The following is a 20832-nucleotide window of genomic DNA, read 5'->3' as shown; positions in this document are numbered from 1 at the left end:
GATGACGAGAACATTTGCTCTATCTCCTTGTTTGGGGACTTCGATGAGATGAGGCAACAGATAAAGAATGGAGCCCCACCTCATTCTGATCCCCGCTCTTTCCGTTCCTTTCTCCATGGGAAGAGTACAATTCAAAAATATAAAGATTGTGAGCTAATGAGATAGACAAGACAACCGATCATTTATTAAATACCCTTTCATGCCAGAAACAAATGTATTATACACACAAAAAGCACATAAAATACGGTAGTACTGTGGTTACAAACGTGGGTCCGAGTTCGAGTCCTGGTCTGGAGTGACAAGTCCTGTGAGATGGAGAATTGATAGGTCAGCTTAGCCTCTCTTGGACTTGTTTTCTGTCCTGCAGAGATGGGGCTCACTAGGCGTCCCTCCCCCGTAGAGGTGCTGAGGGGTGTAAAAGACACGTGTAGGCAGACCGAGCACAGCGGCTCTTTCCTCGTAAGTGCAGGATAGCATCGCTTTTGCGGTGATGGCTTTATGACCGCACCGTGTAGACTCTCAGTGCTCCAAAGGGATGCCTTGCAGATTGGAGATGGGATTCTCACTTCTGTAAATACCCAAGGATTGTGTTATTGGGCCTTGCTGATTTGACTCTATTCTTTAGAAAGTACATAATGTAGATATATTTTTCAAACATGCATGAATTTTTTCTTTTATTATTTATAGTTCTACCCTCTCATCTCTTGGTGTGACTTTTCATGGAATCCAGGAAACAGTCCTAAGCAACCTGCCTCTTCACACTTCTCCGTGGTGGTTTCCTTCCCTGACTAGAAGAGGGTTTTGCATAGGTAATTTTGATTGCTCCCCTTCTCTTGGAGACTCTCTGTTTTTCTGCCCATCTCTCACCTGTCCATCTGTCCATTTCTCTACCCACTCATTCTTCTGACTTGTTTCAATAAGCATTTCAGGCAGCTTACAGAAGAACAGATACCAAATAAACAGGTGAGAAAATGGGGCCAAGTTCATACAGTGAGGCTACGAGTTGAGCCTGTGTGAGAGTTGCAAGCGTGAGACACACGCCTCTGCCTTGTGACTTATAAGATAGACAACATCAATGTGCCTGAAGCTCCCAGCAGACACAGGGAAACAGGGTTTGTGGGAGATGCTCATTGGCTGTGAAATAAATAAGTGGCTTAGTAGAAGCCCAGCCTTTCCAAGTATTAAGGCTTAGGAGAATATTTTAGTGTCTTCCAAAATCAGATTATTGCATCTTTTCTTTTTCAGAGTTTTATGTATATTTGGTTTACATTCTATACCTGGAAATTTCTCCAAAACTTCTGCCCACGTGAGTCCCATGACTCGGGAATGGGGTGGTTCTGCTCATTGACGGGTGTTGGCCAGAAACGGAAAATGACAGCCTCAAAGGAGCCTGGGATTTATCAGTTATGCTTTGTCAGTGCTGTAGATTTCAGAAAATGCTTTCACCTTTTCTTTCCATCTGAGGCAGCAGCGCGCTCTCTTACCAGCATCAGGAGCTCAGGGCCACGGGATGGTGGGGGCTGACTGCACTGCCGTCAAGACAGCTGAGCTAGTCACTGCAGGTGTGGTTCTTTTACATACTGCAGTTCATGCTCTTTACTAGAATGTTTCAACAGGGAGTTAATTAACTGAGTTAATTAACATTTTATAAATATGATGCTTTGTTGAAAAGACAGTCATAGGCAGAATATAAGTTGTGATCACTTTAAAAATGGTTTCATTACTGAAATTTCAGTAGGAAAGATCCAGTTTATCTTATTTCCGCCTCTCTTAAAAAGTAACAAAGAAACAAGACAGAAAAAGCAGAGGATGATTTCTGTTCTTCCTCTCGGCTTGCAGGTGCCCTCACCTCCAGTGGCATCCATCCAGACACCAGCACTGACACTGGCCGTGCTCAGAACTGCCTCAGCCCTGAAGACACATCTGACAAATGGAAGGGGGCCGCGCCCTGTTACAGCAGGTGCTCTCACTTTGTGGGTCCTTATGTAACTGCGTGGTGTTATTCAGGATCGCCCTTTCTACACTTTGTGACGCTGCTGCGGTGTCTCCTAGTTATTTGTTTCTGTAAGTACTCGTGTAATTTTCCAATGTGTGGTACTAGACATCTAAAAATGCATTTTTCAGATGAAAAATAGTGTGTATTTAATATAAATGTCTGAAAAAAGGGTCAAAAGGATCTATCCTGGTGCCAGTACTCAGAGATAATAATTAACACATTAACATCTATTTTCTGTTCTTTTCATCAGTGTGTATTACCTCTGTCATGAAAACCAGCGAGCAATGTGTGCCTGTATACTGTGTGGAGACCTCCATTTTCCATTCGGCTTATTACACATTTTTCTACAATATTCTATCTCCCCTGGCATGATTTTTAATGACTAGTATAGCATTCTGTCTTGTGGAGTCCTCGTCCATTTTACTTTGGACTTAAATAAACTTTTAAATTCCAAGTATACTTAACTGAAATTCTGAAAAGAGATCTGTTGTGGTACCGAAAGTCCCCTACTTCCCTTCCCCTTTTTTCCTGAGAGTAAAAACTGCTGACAATGTGGAGTATATATTTCATGACCTTTATGCCTATGTCATATAAATAAACACATACATACACGTATATGAGAAATCTATGTCTATGTGTGTGTATATATGCTTTATTGAAAAATAAGGCCATACTATATGTTTTCTGCAGCTCAGTTTATTCACTTAGGTATATATCTCAGACGTCCTCTCCCTCTAGACTCACCCGGTCCTTTCAGATAGAGTAGAGGGTTTTCCTGATATGCAGGTTTGGTCTCTTGTGTAAGGACACCTTTCGTGGGAGCGTACTGTGGACAAGGCCTTGGACCACGCCGAAACACCGGAACTTTAGTGCCCAGAGCTCACCGTGATTTACCGCATCATTGTCTTGATGGTGGACACTTAAGTTTTCTCCATTTTCCACTGTCAGAAAGGGTGTTTGACTGGCATACTTCTTATACAAACATTCCTGTGATCTTGTATGAGTATTATTTTCATTAAGTTTTCTGGAAATTTAGTCCTTGGATGTGACAACTACATAAATCACAGGCTCCTTTCAAGTGAATCTAGAAATTCCTTCTCCTGTGGGGCATGAAAAGATGTAGAATAACTTATGTAACCAATTCTCTATCGCTGGATATGATTTCACTTCAGCTTTTCTTCTCACCATTGTAAACAGTGCTGTGTAAGTGCTCTGATAAGTACATCTTTTTGAACTGAATTTTTCTAAATGAAACGATTCCAAAATGTGGAGTTCAGCCTGTGTGTACACACGTTTTTCAGAGTTTACATATCCATTGACATGTCATCCTCCAAAAGATCTCTCACAGTTTGTTCTCTCAAAGATGGACACTAGCTAGAATATCTTTTAAAAATATGTGCCAATATGATGAGCAAAAGTACTTTTTCATTGTTTTAATTTGCACTTGATGACCAGTGAGGTATTGAGCATTTTTCACTCATTAGCCATCTGACTTTTAAAAAGTGAATGATCTCTTTTGTCCTTTGCACACATTTAAGTGAGGCAGCTTCTTGTTGCTTTGTGACAGCTCTATGTATATTATGAACATTAACCCCTTGTCTTCATCAACATGTATCAGAGAGCTTTCCCTTGTCATTTTTTGCCTTTCATTTTGTTCAGTAGGTTCATTTTTGTTGTGGCCCAAAATAATCTTAAGATTGTAAATGTCTTCTTTTTGGGTTTTATTCCTGATATTATTCTTAGAAATACTTTCTTATAATGGTATAAATTTCTTCTGTAGGTTTTTTTAATCTCTAAGTTGGAGATGATGATGGTACTTGTTATAGTGAAGAGAAGTTGAATTAATATGAGCAAAGAATTATATTCGCTGTTATTAGTACTTTCTAATATTCACATCACATTCTGTAATTTTTCTTGCGGTCATTATGACTGGAATAGAATTTGTTTTTTCCAGGGGATTCTCTGATTGTCCTAAGACAATTATTGAATTCCTTCTTTGCTTTTTAACTTGAAATCCCACCTGTAAAGAATACTTATGTACACTAGAGTCTCTTTTTGAGCTCATGGTTTATTTTTATCAATCTTACTTTCTTACACTAGCACTATATCTTACATATTGTAAACATTTATTTAATATCTGACAGTGCGATTTTTTGATTCTCTTTTCGATCCCAAATTTTCTTGGTTAGTATTATGACTTTATTATTCCTGAAGAATTCTAATATAATTTTTCAAGTTAAAAAAAAAAAGAAGTGCTGTCGTGGGATTTTTTAGTACTTTTGAATTATCTATAGGAAAACGTACATTTTTACAAAACTGCTTTCCTCCATACAAAATGTTGATGTCTCTACTTTCACACCTCTTACTTTACCCCACAGTACAGTCCTGTACTTCCTCCATGTACAACATGGGCATTGTTTTTGAGTTTATTCCAGATTATTGTTGATGTTTTTGTTAATTATTTAAGTCAGAATTTTTTGCTATTGTATATTTTAACTGTTAAAACTGACACCTAGGAAGGCAGAATCGGTTTGTAAATACTCACTTTGTAACTTCTCATTTAAAATTGTAAGTATTAAGTACTTGTTACAGAATCCTTTCTTTTCTGTTTTTAAAAATTTGTTTCCAAGATTCTCAAAATGGTCATAGCAAAGTAGTATAGGTGGGGACAGAGATGGAGAGAGGTAGTGTGGCTCATGTACAAACTGTGAGCACTTTCATGGCTGTGTTTATGCTGGAAAAGCCGCTGAAGAGTCCAGGATAAAACAGGGGTGGCTTTGTATGCAGTTGAAAGCCAGCTTTCTTGCCTGGTGAAGCCTGGTGGGCGTGACAGGTAGATGATCAAGGTCGAATGGAGGTTATTGGCTGCACAGAGTGCTGTGTCTGAGAATTGGAGAATATCGCCATGGGAAATGCTTGGTGCCAGGAACAAAGCAGAGGAGCTGGGGACCCTGTGTGTTAAGGAATTTCCAGCCCTCGGAGTGGGAAGATCAGACTCTGCATTCAGATCTGAGTTTGAATTCATCCTCTTTAGTTTACTTGTCCTCTGACTTTTGTCAAGCTATATACCCTCTTTCACTTCCTGTTTTCTTATCTCTCAAAATAGGAGAATTACAGCCTGCTGCTAGATTGTTTGATCAGGTTAAATAATTAGTGTCTATAAGATGCCACGTACAGTCACAAGCTCAGTGAGAAATGGGCTGTCACCTGTTCTTCTGCAACTCAGTGTTTGACAAGACATGTGGGAAAGCCAGTCCCTAATTTGTGTGTGATGCAAGTAGGAACAAAATTAATGTCTTGCTTTTCCCTAGCAGTATACTTACAGCTTTGCTTCATTTACTTCTTTCCTCCTTTCCTTTCCCCTTTCCCATCCTCCACCAAAAGATCCTGAGACTCTCTCAGAATAGTAGATTCAAATTACTTTAAAGGTTGGCTCATCCTCATGAAATGATAGTAACATAAAAAAAATCTGTGCACATCCCAGAATACATTGTATTTGATTTACACACACACGTGTGCACACATACACACACACACAGTCAGGCTACCTTCCACTTGCAGAGGGATTAGGACCACTTTTTCTGAGTTTTCACTCACTGAGCTTGAGAACAATGTCTCTTACACAGACTTTCACCAGGCTTCGTGCATGGTGTTTTTAATTGAATTTCGGCTTTGTGGCCATAGATATAGTCTCCTAATAGAAGAGAAAAAGTGGAGACATAGATATTCCGCTGAGATATTGGTGTCATCATATTTTAGTTGGAAATGACTTAAGACAGCATAGAGTAGTAATATTATATGGGTGAGAATCCATGATGTTGTAACTTGGACAAGAACATGGACCTTCTGCCGTCTTGTCCACAAAGGTGAAGAGGCAACTGGGCAGGGGATGGTAAGGATCCTTCTTGCTTGAGTTCCATGTTCTTGCTAGTTTTCATTGCTCAGTTGCCTTTAGTTTATGTCCATGAGGCCTCTCATGGGAAGGTCACTCTGTCCTGATAGATTGAGTTTCTTATCAGCAAAAAGCTCTGGACCCACTCATATTTCCCAGAGTTTTCTGCTGACCTGCTGACACTTTATATAATTGAGACCTAAGAAACTACTGAATATAAAATCCTTATTGTTATTGTTTGCCCTCGAGTTCCATAGGAAGGGGTGCTGTCTCAGGCTGTCTAAAGCCAGATCTGAACAAAGATAGGGTGACAGGCTGTGCTGCTGGTCCTCCACAGTTGAAGGGGATTTCCAACTTAGCTTTATATTCAAGGCAGATGAGTTCAAATCTTGCCTTTACCAGTTATTATCTTTGTGAATTTGGGGAGAAACTGTACTTTTTTGTGTCCAAATTTGTTTATCTGTAAGTAAGTTCAGTATTTATTTTAAGGTTTCTGTTTTAGAATTGAATGAGCTAATACTCTCATTTATACCTAAAATAGTGTTCTCATGGTTCTATGCTGGTGCCTTGGTAGTTGATTACTAAGGGACTCCGCAGTGAGATTGGGGGTGGGGGACCCTGGATAATAGAGCTTATATTCCAGGATATGCTTGTAAAAGACTGGATGTGCAGTGGATTTTTAGTAAATATCTACTCCTTTCCTAATCTGCATTGATTGTGTATATATCTTTATACTAATATATGAACAATTTTTATTGCAATTTAAATATCTTTGTAGTATTTACAATATCTAGTTATAAAAATACGTGAAATAAAAAGATTTGAATTTATTTTCTTTTCAATAAGCAAAACAAAATAAAATAGAAAAGAAAAAAGTTTTGAAGGAGTAGAAATAATTTTATTTCTGTGGAATCAATTCCTTGTAATAGGTTTTTTGTTCATGTTGTTAAAAAGCATATAAAATTGATAGGTTGTGAAATATTGGAAATGAGGAAACAGTGGAGACATACTACCTCTAAGGCAGTCAATTTGTTACCAAGTCCAAACTCGTTCTGCTTGCTGCATGACAGGCCAATTAATCGGGAGATGAGATGTTGGAGTAAGGAAAAGAGACTTTATTTGTAAAGCTGGCAGACCCAGAAAATGGCATATTGTTATCCAGTAGAACTCTCTTCCCCAGGGCAGAATTCAGTCTCCTTTTATACTAAAAAGTGGCGGGGATGTGGCTGGTTGTTGCAAACTTCTTGCTGTATGAATTGTTTGTCCTTGAAATCCTTTGTTCCTGCAGCTGTCCATGTGGGTCAAATTATGGTGCCCCTATAAAACCTCCAAAAAAAAGAAAGGTTATTCACTATTTTACAACTTGCCATCTATACATAAGTGTAGAAGAGCAAATATCCTTAAAGATCAGAGCCCGGAGAATAGACCCTCCTGGATATTTCAGGCTAAAGGCAACTTTCTTTTACAAAAGGTGCAGAGATAGCAAGTCTGAGCCTAGAAAACAAGGTACAGAATTAAAGCCAAATGAACACATCTAACATGGAGTGAAATTTGTTCTTTCTATTACAATTTCTTTTTCTCCCTCATAAATAATTTTAGTAAGAAACATGAGCAATTTTTTTATTTTTGCTTCTTAATAAAGGACTACAACTACAATTTAGTGAGCAGGGATGCTGTGCGTGCCTTGGTGTCACAGTAAACTCTTGTTGGTGGTGGTCGACCCTGCAACATGCCTGATGCCCCATGAGTGTTGGTGAGGGTCCCCCTAACCAGGGGCTCTATTCAGGAACCACCATATGCGCGTTGACCTCTGGCACCTCTTTTTCAGCTGCAGGAAATTTTTTCAGATTCTATGATAGAAAAATCACTCCAGCTAGGGATAATCAGGGAATAAAGGAAGAGGAAAAGGGCTTGAAGTAGAGTAGAAGAGAAAGACAGAAGCTCAGGGAGCCTGGGGGCTTGGCAGCGCTGACTCGGGAGAGAGAGGAGCAGAGGTGTGGATGGGACCGGCTACGGAACCAGCTCCTGCAGCTTTCCCTGCACCCAAGCCACACAGCTTTTAATAGGGCCCAGGACTCTCTCCTGGCTGGATGTCACCCTGGGCAGAACCTTGAGAATCGAAGGTAAGGGGTGGGCAGCACTCACCTAGGGGGTCACTGAGGACTTTGGTCAAGTCCACATTGACTTTTCCAGTCATGTGCCTTCACCTGTTCTTTATCTCAGGATCTGAGAAGCAGGAGCAAGGAACTCAGGGAGAGATCCAGGAAGATATCTGACTGTGTTAAGAGACGACAGTCACAGTGACACTGGGAGCGAAGACACTTGCAGCAAAGTAAAATAACTTCACAACTATTGCATCAGAGCTGCATGTGTGAGAGAGCCTAAGCCTGTCTCAGAGTGCAGGGGACAAGCGGAATGGAATGGTAAAATTAACACTGACAATTGAAATTTTGTTAAATAGCCTGCTACTTTTAATTTTATCACTTCAATGTATGCAGGTGTATTTCTATGAGCATTTATAGGTTCACACAACACCACCAGCCCCTCTTGCCCCCATGGGGGATGGGATTTCTCAAGCACAGTGCCCCTCCTGCTTGCTTGGGCCACGCTGCGGGTCCTCACCTGGGGCCAGACTTCTACAGTACACTGAGTCCCCGAGGCACGGCCTGGGATACATGACAGGAACAACTGTGCTCTTGGCTGAGGGCCTCCATTTCCCCCTGCAGTGTAAGAATGCCGGTGACTCAGTTAGAAGCATGCATCCAAGCCGTCCTTCCGTGTCATCACCATCTAGAAGCGGTGCCTGAATCTTCTGAATTTCTGCAGAATGTGGTTTACAATCACCTTGAACAAGTGAGTGTGTGTCCTCTTTCAAGTGGAGGAGTTACTGCCGTTTTCCTGGAACTTACTCACCACTAGTCCATCTGATTTTTCTGTGCTAGGATTCAGTATGGCCTGCTAATAACTCTGCAGTCAGATCTAGAAACCCTGATGAAGAGGATTATTTATTTTCTTTCTTTATATGATAGTATTTTACTTTCAAATTTCTGAGTTTTCAGTTCTTGGAGGAATTTTTTCGGGGGTTGGAGAAACAACTTTGCTCTTACCATCTTTGTGACCTGTTGCTATATGCGTCTCACCTGTCTTCTGTCACATGTGAGGCGGTACTATTTTTGACCCTGTCCGGGTTGTTCCTATTTTAAAACATAAAATCTGTAAAAGTACAGTCCCTTTTACTCCGAAGACATTCCACAAATACTCCTTTAATCTGGGTATGGTTTTAAGAAGACACAATAATTAGAAAATATACTTGCAGGTTGCCAGTGCAAAATCCCCAAATTAATAGTCGAGCTCAACATCTAAAATCTTTCTAATCTACCATGGATTTGTACGGATAAGTGAAGTAGTTTGCTAAGAACTCAATCCTCCCAAGCTGATGCTCTGCCAGATGGTGGAGCCGAGGGACGAGGGTGTGTCCTGCCCTTCCTGAGCTGACAGTTTCATGGCAAAGACCTTCACCAGGTGAAGAAATTGAAGTTTCTTCTAAGAACAGTGGGTCTGAAATGAGTCCAAAAGCGTGGGAGAGACACAATCACATTTGTCTCAAGTAGGGGAGAGTGGCTGTGGGGCCACTTGGGAGACTCATGAGTCCAGGTGGGCAGTGTTGTTGGCTTCCACTTGAGCGGTGGGACGGTCAGTGGGTAAAAGCGAACAGATTGAAGGCATGTTTAGATGGTAAAGAGGAAAGGATCAATGATTTCTGTGAAGGTAGGATGGAGTAAGGCCCAGGTTTCTGGGTGGATTAATGAGTTAAATAATGGTCCTGCTGTGTTCTGAGGAGGGAAAGCAGCAGAGGAAGTTCTGGGGGAAAACTGATGAGTTCAGCTGTGGGTAAAGTGAAAGGCTGTTAGATGTGTGGTCTGGGAGCTCTGGTGAGAGCCAGTAGTGAGTAGGGGGCGGGGAGAGAGACTTTCAAATCATTTTGTCTTGTGAAAATACATACAAGAATGAGTAATGACACAACCCCTGTATATTCTGGATTTAAAACCCAGTAGCATTTTGCTATATTGACTGCAGGGGTTCTTAATTTTTTAATAGAAATAAAATAAATAGAAACAAAATAGTGGAGTTAATGAATATCTTAGAGTTGATGTGTGTCCTTGTATGTATTTTCATACCTCATCTGTTTATAAACATAATCTACAAAAAGTTAACTTGCTTAGCATTAGAGTTAAACAGAGGGACGTGACACACTCTGTTGGTGGTTCAAGGTGATTTCTTGGGCAAACTATGTAGCCTCTCTGTGCCTTAGTTGCATCTTCTGTGACTGCCCCCGTGCCCCTCATCACAGCTGATTTCCTAGACTAGATGTTCGGAGGGAGGCTGCTGAAGGGAGTAAGAGGTGGCAACTGCTAGGGTCACTGAAGAGAGAGACAAAAACAGATTAAAGCCAAGAAACTGAGTGCTAATACCCTCAAAGGAGAAAGAATCCCTTAGTTTTTTGAGCCACATAGCCTAAGAGAAAGAAAATCATGTGGATCCAAAGCTCTTGAGCATATGAGTATTGTGGGTGGGAGGGTGTCATCAGAAAAGGGTTGAGAAAAGGCCTTTTGGTTTCCCTTTACGTTTCCAGTAAGGATGAGGTGCAGAAGAAAAACCACCCGTTTCACTGTAGAAGGTGCTGTTTTGTGCGAAACTGACCGAAGGTTGGAAACCATTCATCAGTGGTGCTGGCAAAAGAAGAGACTTCTGGATTGGGTGGGGCACTTGCTGTGACTTCCAGGTGACCTGCTGGCTGGGGGCTGTGAGGCGGGCAGTAGGTTTGCAGTGTGACCTGGGTATAATCCCTGGCAGTGAGGCTGCTGATCTGACTAGCAGAGCTGGGCAGACACCGTCCTAACGGGGCTGCTCGGGATGAGGCCTGGGACACCTGCCATGCTGAGGGCGAGAGGAGAGCTCCCCTGAGGTTGTGTCCCTGTGAAGATTAGAAACGTCCTCCTGCAGGGGAGGAAGAGCCTCTGAGCAGCGGGCCGGATGCACAGGCAAGACCAGCCTGAGCACAGAGATTTCAGGAAGCCGGAATTCATACAGGCCCGAACAGCCTTGTTCCTGAGAAACTGGAGGGAAAAGATGCTGCAAATGCAGGCTAAGTTCAGACACTATTGTGTGTCATGAGTGATAGGAAAAGACTGTTCAGGCAGCCACGAGAGAACCCTGTGGTTGTCCCAGTTGGGCGTCACACAGGAGGGAGGAGCAGAGTTATATACTTTGCCACTTATTAGCTGTGTGACTTTGAGCAATATCACCCCACTTCTCTCTATATATATCTACATCTGTAAAGAGACACAGTGACAAGCTCGTGTCATCAGAATGCTTTGTTTAGCTCTGATCCCCTTTGTCCAGTCCTGTCAGTGCTGCCCTGCAAGGTTCTGCAGCGGCTGCTCTTGCCCTGTGATGGGAGGGCATAAAAGGGCATTGTAGCACCCGAGGGCAGAAAGGGGTTGCTTTAAAAGCAGACATGTAGCCTCCTGCACCTGCAGACCTGAAGGCAGTTTGGTTCATGGTCGTGGAGAGGACTTTGGAGGCCTTAGCATCGTCTTAAGACTTGTTTTCCCTTGGGGACCTGATTTGCCTTTGCAGATTAATGTTGAAGATTTGGGCTTCTGGCAAAGCTGTTTTCAGAGATGTGTATATATGTAAAATATCATATAAAATAAAATGATTTATTTAACGTGTGCGACTTTGCAGCTGTTGGGAAGAGCTGTGTTGGCCTGGTCTCCACGGAGGACACCAAGGGTCAGCAGAGCGTGCGGGAGGGAAGGCAGCCTGCAGTGCTTCTGCGGGGGGTTCTCCCCAGCATGGTGCTCTGCTGAGTTGACTCTTCTCTGAGTTTGGTTGCCAGAGGAGCAGACAGCAAAGTAATGAGTTCTGGAGGGATTGTATAATGACAGGAAGAAATAGGAACCTGGAGATTTTCTGGACTAAAACACGCTTTTGGTTCCTGATTCAGTGTGTTCCATTACAGAATTGATGAGTTGTGTCTATTCTGGGACTTCATTGAAATAAACGTTCAGCCTAAATGTTAAGGGATTTGGTTTATTTGGCTGGAGGACTCGAGCCGGGATGACAGCCTCTCAGATCACTCTGAGGGACTGCTCCCAAGAGGTAGGGGAGGAGCTAGGATATATAGAAGCTTTACAACAAAGATCAGGTAATTGGAACAATAAAATATTGCTTGTTATCTAAAGAAAACCAGATATCTCAAGTTCAAGTATTTAGTGGTTTTCTATGTATGGTGGGAAGCAAACATTTCGGTCATTGAATTCATTCCTTTGGCAAGCCCCTGGCTATCTAGGGCCAGTATCCTGTCCTTTCTTACTCTGAGTCTGCTCAGAGGGCACCACTGTGAGTGGCTGAGAGGCCGGGCTGTAGGCATGTACTCGCTGGGGGTTGGCAGCAGCCGCTGATGACTCGGATTCAGCATTCTTTGTTTACTGTCATGGTTGCAGTATTTTCATGCACATTGTAGTATTTTCATTCACAGTGTTCCCCCTTGGTCCTAAATTCGACCAATATTTTGAGAGACATTTCATGACCAATTTTGTCCCACGTTGCTAGGATGGCTCATTCCTAGTTCAGGTGAAGAATCTTCTGAGTTGCCATTCAAGGTGTTAGTTTTTTTTATCAGGCCCTGTTCATACTAAAAGTTCTCTGGATCACCTGTCTTACTACTCTATTATGATCTAGGAAGTGTTTAACCTTCTTTGCTCATTCCCATACCTAGAATCACACTATTATATTTATTTTATTCAGGGTTATAAATTTTATCTGTTTCTTCAAGATGTTTAGCCATCATGAATCTTGTGGGCCTAGTTACACATTGGGAAATGTAACAGACAACAATTTTATAAAATAGACAGGATATAAGTAATACAGCTAGTAACGTTAATAAAGTCACGAGTAAGAATTTAATAGTCGAGAAGTTGTATTTTTGGGTTAAAATTTTGCTTCTGTTTCTGAGTTTGATCCTATGAGAAAGTTCATATTTATGGTCAGGGTCAGAGCAGGTATTAATTGGCCAGTTGAAATCTCCCACCTTGTAAGATCAACAGTGGCCTAAACAGAACTATGATTTCTTTTTAGAATAATGTTTCTGAGGGCTACCTAGTTAGAGCCTTGTATTAGGGAAACCCACCAAGGTAACACAGAAGTACTAGACATAGTTAATTTATCATAAACTTAACAATTGGAGTAGTTCATAATCAAAGGTTTGAGAAATTATCAAAGTAAATGGTATACAGTCCTGGTCCGGTGTCTTGGGTCAGCAGTCTAGCTCAGATGTCGTCTTCTTCTCATCCTGGTATGGAAGCTTTTTCTCCATTTGGGCATTGTTTTAAGGTGAGCAGCGCTCTATAGGCCAGTGCACTGCAGGGGCTGTTTCAGATAGGAAATGAATCCGAGACTCCGTTTCCTTCAGCTTTGGTGTGTATGGTCTAGTTAAGAGTATCTGAAAAAGGGTCTTTCCATTCAGGTTGGGGACAGTTCTTTAAGTCATGCCTGTTGCAGTATGTATAATCCCCTGGCTGCAGGTCATGGGGCATTGGAATTTTACCCAAGGATAGATTACTGAGCTTCAGAATCAAACCTAGTGTATTCTTTTCATAATTCAATTAAACTGTACAGCAGTGTGACATAACAGCAAGGAATGATCTGGGAAGTGTCTTAGTAAATATGGACCTCAATTAACAAAACTAGAATTTAATATCGACTAAAATATAATTTTTTTCTCTCTAAAGTTACCCTCAGTTTTCTCAAATATAGCCAAATCAAGATTAATTTCTTTACAAATTAAATCTGATTATTTGATCATATAGGCTTTTTAAATTGACTGTGTTGGAAGTTTTAATACGGAGTCTCAGGGTAGAATGTTAATAAGGTTTTCTAAGGCCAAGAAAGCCACGTCAAGGCTTTTCATGGATTTTTGCCTTACAGATTTAGGTAAATTCTTTTCTCTTTAAAATCCTTAAAATACCTTTATACTCCTATATCTCTTAGGAGATGATCTCCCTAATTTGTCTGATAGAGCCACTGGGGACCTAAGTATTTTTAGTCTTTTGAGGGATCAGATAGAGAGAAAAGATAACTGTTCCAAGTCTGTATACATAGTTATAATTTATCAAATTGCTGTGAACCATAACTAGCTTAAGGAGAAGAGATTCTTTATGTCTGGGAAACAGGTTAAAAGGCAGTAGTATTTCAAACAATATCAAAAATTATAACCATATTCAGCTGGTTAATCAGTCCCATGTAACTAATTCTTTTAATGAGAGTTTTCATTAGAACTTTAAAATTTCTTACCCAGTTTAGTTCAGTGCTGTAGTTTGAAATTTATTAGAAATCAGTAAATCTCCTTGAAGAGAAAGCATTTTGCAAAACCATCAGAAGAAAACAATTAACTGTCTATAAATGACAAAAGATTTAAAAGCATGGTTAAACACCGTTACACTATAATCAATAAAGAAACCTGTTCACTATACCCATAATTATCACTGGTAACATTTCAGATAAACCAGAATTTTAGGGAGTCCATATAATTTCTACAATACCTATATTAATAATATTTCTCATTCAATATAACCTTAGAAGTTTTATGATTCATTTGACAATTCCATGTTATTTAAAATGCCAAATGAAACTTTATAGTTAAAAATCTCTCTTTGGGATGTTTCAGGGGCCTTCTGTAGCATCCCAAACTTAACTGGAGATTAAAAGAATTTTAATTAATTAAATTAATTTTTATTTAATTAATTAGAATTTTATATTTGGGGAGCTTTTTGAAAGATTTCAGAACACTTGATCAGATAAATATATAGATCACTGTAATGTAGTACTAATTCATTAACAAGAAAATATGTCAAATGTAAAGGCAGAACAGATCAGCTAAGTGGTATATGAAGTTTTACAATCTGTTACTGAAGGTGGATTAATATTTTAAGAAAATTTTTTCCTCTTAACAGAGTGAAAACCAAATCTAATCTTGTTCCAGCTAACTTCTAAGATTCATTTACGTTGCCCAATTTGATTCTAAACTTAGCCAATTCTGACCACGTACAAAACTTTCCTCAGGGTTCCTTTTCCACAAGCCTTCCACAGCTTTCTATACTTATATTAGTGTGTCCCTTATTTTGTCTTCCATTCAGAGGTAACCAGCTTCAGGAGAAAGTCACTATTTTTCATTAACAAAGTATTATTCCATTCTTACATCTTCCTTTACGCATTTATATTACTTTCCTAGGATACTGAGATCATTCCCTTACTAATAGAGACTATTTCTGTGTGACACAAACCATTTATTAATATTTCTAAACACCTTTAGTTTCACTGTAAGAGGAAGTTAAATGTTAAGTAATTCATATTTCAATCATTTTATCTGAAAATGGCATAGATATTTAATAAAATCTTGTCATTTAACTTAATTTAGCACAACTCTAGAATTTAAAGATATCAAACATTTAGAGATTATTTTAAGCATACATTTTAAAAATATATTTTAAATATTTACCCAAAGCTCTCATCTCATTTGCATTTAATTTACTTAAAATTTTACCACAGCACATTACTGTTATTTTTTTTTTTTTGACAAATCTGCAACAGATATAACAGGATCTTGTTTGACTTTCATTAAACCTAGGTACAGTAAAGGTATTATAGTTAAGATGGATGATTTTAAAGATGTCTATATTTATTAGAACATACTTAAACTAAACAATATCAAATATTACCTTAATATTGAATATTTTCCAATTCACATGACACTGAAAGTCAATTTGTTAAGTTTTTATTTTAAAAATACTTAATTTTTAAGCTCTTATATTTTTACATCAATTAAGCAGAGCTCTTTGACTTCGAAATTTTTTTTTTTTAGCAGTAGAAATATCTCACTTCTATAATCTGTATGCAGGCTTATAAACAGACAAAAGCTAGAGATCTCATAGCTTCACTTTAAAACTTACTTATATTTATAATAATAGTTGGAGTAAGCTGAATTTGCTTTCTCAAATCACTAAGGCTTACTATTTATGAAACAGATAATTAAGATTTCCTCACAAAGTCTGAAGGACCCGTCAGAGTTCTGAGTTCTAAAATGCCAAAAATTTCATGGCCTCAAGTTTTATTTCGTTGAGCTAATTAGGCTCAGTCCTAGGTCACTGTTTGTTGTATTTATATTTCTGATCTGCAAGACAAAGACACTCTCTTCCAGGTCCCCAGATAACTGCTCTGTCACACAGACCCAATTTTATCTCCTTAATTGGCATTTTTGTATCAGTGAGAAGAGCTGTAAACAAAGAATTCCATGTTTTAAAACTAAGGTTTTCTTTATTTTGTCTTCCAAAGCTTGCATAAGACATTTATTAAGGTCTCTTTTCCTTGAGTTATAAGTTAAACCCAGGGTAAACCTATTTTTTTTTTTAGCTACTCAAATTACTTTTTAGATTTACGTTATATTGGACGTCTCAAGTAACTATATTGGTTTCCTTTAATTTGTTCAATTAATATTTTCAGAGGGACAGACATGTGCCCAGCCTTATAATACCAAGAAGGGGAAGCGTTTTTCCACTGAAACATATCTATCCCACAACATAAGCAAAAGGTTTATATAAAGACCATCTAAATATACCAATTTCACAAACTTTTATCTCAATTTTATTAAATCTTATACCTTTAATTTTTATATTTATTAAGTTTAATCAATAATTCTTATTTCTAGAAGGAGTGACAGAAACCTTTTTTTTGTGGGTGTACATTGTATATAATTTTATAGAAGTCTCTAGGATGCCCAAGTTTCAGCCAAAGAGCTTAGGCCCTTCTCGATTTTTAATTTCATTAATTGGTCTGTTGTCCCAATCCTTGATCAAGTATTTCAGTCTACATATAAATATATTTTAAACTGTGGTAAATAAAACGGACTTGTTTGAACTTTAATGTTGGGGGGGAGTAGGTGAACTCTTTGGCCCTTTTTTTTTAACTTTACGTAGTGTAGTATCAAAACCCTGTATGTAAATCCAAAAATGTCCATTTTATTTATCTCATTCAAAATAACCATATAAAAATATTTATCCTTTTGGGATAAGCCACTTATCTGTTTTTTTGACATTTTTACAATCCTTTTTCCAGTTATTCAACCTAATTAACATTAATTATACTAAGTTTTTATTAGCATCTCTAGAAACATTTATCAGAAAGGAAAAACAAAAATGTAGCTTTTCAAACCAGTTATATTTTTATATCTGAGTTCTTAGGTTAACCATTAGATATATTTTTCTGCATTTAAACTTTATTTTAATAGGTACCAATAAAACAGCCGTTTATAATGAGATCTCTTTAAACTTTCACCAATTAAAAAGTTTTTCCAAATTAAAAAATCCATCATATGGCCGTCAATTTATATACAAATATAATATATATATAGTGATTTTAAACCAATAAGATGAAGAGGCCCTTCCACATGAGAGTCGGGGTGTTGCCTAAATAAAATTCAAAGGTTTACTCTCCAAAAGCTTAAAGCCTTCGTGGTCCAGGCTGATGCAACAAAGTTTAAGATGGCAAAATATCTGAAAATTGGTACAATCAAAGAATTGCTTAGAATCCCAATTTATTTGCGTGGCCACCGTATGTACACAATACTTGAACCTTTTGTATGGCAGAGTCCAAGGTTTCCTTTAAAAACTAAACTAAACGTATATATACTTACATGCACACACTTAAAGCATCCAGAGAAAGATAAAACGTTTACATTTCAAGGACACAGGAAGAGAAATCCAAGTTCCCACTAAAGGGGATTTTGTTTTTATAAGTTCAGAATGCCAAAAAATGTTTTTATCAGGCCTGGTTATTTCCAGAGTGAGTTTTTTTTTTTTTCTTATTCCCAATTAATGTTGTAAGTTTTGTATGTACATAAATCTGGCTGGGGTTTTACTTGGAGACTGGCAATCTGTCATTTCTTTTTCTTTTCTTTTCTGTTCTTTATTTTTTTTTTGAAAGTTCTATTCCCCATTGTAAGGTCGGGTTCTCAGAATAAATTTGCTAGTAAGATTTCCCACAGGGACAACTCTGTGGCATGAAGTCTTTGTGTCTACCACTCCTGGAAGATTCCCTGTCACCCGAGAATGCTGTTACCAGCCAGGAGGATGGTCCAAAATTTGGAGTTGAAAGTTTCCTCATAAGAGTTTTACTTTTATCCTGAAAAATTCAATGGAGGTAACCAAATTGAGGAAAACATTAGACCAGCCTCTTACCTAACCACTCAGTCCTGAACCCAGTGTCTTTCAACTTGGACCCACTCGGGATGTCTCCACTGGGTGGGTAATTCACCTCAGTTTCTTTCAACTGGAGGGCCACGTACCTGGATACACCGCCAGATAAAACTTAGGATCATCAACCAATATGTGAGATCTGAGAACCAGGAGAGACTCAGCCAAATTCATCTGGACCCCCCGAGGAGGCGGATGAGCACAAAGGGCCACTGCTGGTACCAAGGCTCCGGTTACTTGGAGAGTTCAGGTGGAGAGAAATCTGCTGTGGTGCTTCATGGTGTCCAAAACTGTTGACTGAAATAAACGTGCAGCCTAAAAGTTAAGAGTTATGTTTTATTTGGCGGGAGGACTCGAGCCAGGATGACCGTCTCTCAGAACTCTCTGAGGGACTGCTCCCAAGAGGTTGAGGAAGAGCTAGGATATATAGGAGCTTTACAACAAAGACCAGGTTGTTGGAACAATAAAAGATTACTTGTTATCTAAAGAAAGCCAGGTATCTCAAGTTCAAGAATTTAGTGATTTTGTATGAATGGGAGGAAGCAAATATTAGGACTCACTGAATTCATTTTTTAGACAAGCACCTAGCTATCTCGGGCCAGTAGCCCGTCCTTTCTTATTCTGAGTCTGCTCAGAGGGCACCATTGTGAGTTGCTGCAGTGGCTGGGCTGCAGGCCTGTCCTCGCCGGGGAGTGGCAGAAGCCTTTAATGACTTGGTATCAGTATTCTTTGTTTACTGACATGGTTGCAGTATTCTCATTCACATTGTAGTATTTTCGTTCACAGACCGAATATGGATAATCTGCAAACTTGGAAAGCAACCGAGATGGAATTACTGCAGATACCTTCTGCTTTAATAAGCCGTGTGCAAACATAAACATGGAGGAAGCATACACTTGGATTTGGAGGTGTAGGAAAGGGATCCTGCACATTGCAGGAGAACGCAATGCAGAATTCCTTAAGTCCAACTTTCTTTACTGTAGTGGTTTCTGAGAACAGTTTATGGTAATTAAACAACATTGACAAACGGTGGCACACATTGCTTTTAAGAGATGGCCGGCTGCAAACTTTTATATTGGACAGGTGGAATTCATAGGCAAGTGGTCAGGTGGATGGGAGAGAGATGGAGCCAAGGCCTGGGCCCAGATTCCGGTTTAAATTGCCATTTCTTCACCATAGGGCCTTGGAATAGAATGCATACTCTCAACCTGTTGGTGAATCTGTGAAATGGGCATGATAATATTCATTTCTTCCTGGGATTGTTGTAAGATCTAAAGAGTATTATAGCACACATGAAGCATTTAACACCCTGGCACTTAGCAGTGTTCACTGTGTGGGGCCGCCCCGCTTAGCGTGCGTCAGAGCCGTAAAGGCAGCATTTGTCTGTTGAGGATGCACTTGTAGCCCCTTGGCTAGGTTGTGAATTTGTTGATTTCCTTTAATACTTGTAACTCTGTGTGACATGGGCAGTTATTTTCATGGACAGATGAGGAATCTCAGGGTAAAGAAGACTGTGTAATTTGCCCAAAGTCAGACCATAATTTTGGGTGCAGGGGTCTCAGTTCAGCATGGGCCCCTGGGCCTTCTGCTCTCTCCGTTCAGCACCAGAGCCAGATATGGAGTTGGCTGTTTCCCTGCCCAGAATATCCGGCAGGACCCAAGACACACCTGGCCCTGTGCTGCTTGAGCAAAAACTCCGGAGGAGAGGGAGTTACAAAAGGGATAAACATAAAAACATACGACAGCAAACTGTGATCAGCTCTGAGAAGGAAAGGAACACGTCTCGCCGTGCAGAGCTGGGAGCTTTCCCGTCTGGGCTGCTCTGGGGGTGTTCATCTCAGCTAAACAAGTTCTGCTGTTGCAGCAAGGCAGGAAGGCAGGGCGCGTGTGGGCAGGTAGACAGGGCCTCATTGATCGTACTCATTCCCCATTAAGCGGCAGCTTTCACGGGCACTTACCTAGTAAACATTTTCCATAATCTTCACGCAATTTGCTTGGTAGTTTTATTGACCCCAGCTTTGAGATGAGGTCATTGAAGCTGGGGAGTTTGCTGCATGCCCGTGATTACCTTGCAAATACCCCCACTGGTCTTTCAACCTAGACTGGTGTGGCTGTCATGCCCCATCCCTGTGAATGGCATCGTGTAGCTTCTCCCAAGTGGCCCAAATGACTGACATTGATATGCTTAATTCGTAGGAAATGGTATGTGGCAATAAGAGAATAAGGTAGTAAGAAATTGTTTGGAAAACAAGAAAAAAACCTATTCTTCCCCAGCTGGGGGAGCGTAACCTGTATCACCCACCCTAATCACTGCCTGTCACCTCCTCCCAGAGGATTCTGTGTTCAGAAGCCACTCTGAGCCTTGGGAGAACATTTTTCCTCATGACACTTTTGACTAGGACCTGCGACATCTCTGTCCCTGGTTAACACTCTCTTCAAAGCCGTTTAAATTTTTCGCAGGTTCCTCCACTCTGATGTAAGAATAGCCTGTATAACTTCTTGATGCAGCTCCTTAATGAAGATCTTGTGATAGAAACCTAGCCAAAACTGGATGTATGCACATAGTGACTGCAACTTCAGCACATTGTGAGTTCATAATCAGAGGGGTGGGTGAATCAGGAAAGGCTTTTTTA

General features: G+C 39.8%; 1 protein-coding gene across 1 annotated transcript in view; it reads left to right on the top strand.

Moving 5' to 3' along the window:
• LOC140694223 (uncharacterized) overlaps positions 1–20832 on the top strand; it is a 124184-nt gene that overhangs the window by 59514 nt on the left and 43838 nt on the right. The window contains exon 8 of the mRNA XM_072957592.1: positions 1840–1960. Within this exon, the coding sequence (XP_072813693.1) occupies positions 1840–1960 (121 nt within the window). The remainder of the gene's footprint in view (positions 1–1839; positions 1961–20832) is intronic.

This window comes from Vicugna pacos, unplaced genomic scaffold (genome assembly GCF_048564905.1).
Source record: "Vicugna pacos unplaced genomic scaffold, VicPac4 scaffold_20, whole genome shotgun sequence".
Taxonomy (NCBI): domain Eukaryota; kingdom Metazoa; phylum Chordata; class Mammalia; order Artiodactyla; family Camelidae; genus Vicugna; species Vicugna pacos.
This window is presented reverse-complemented; position numbering and strand designations above follow the sequence as displayed.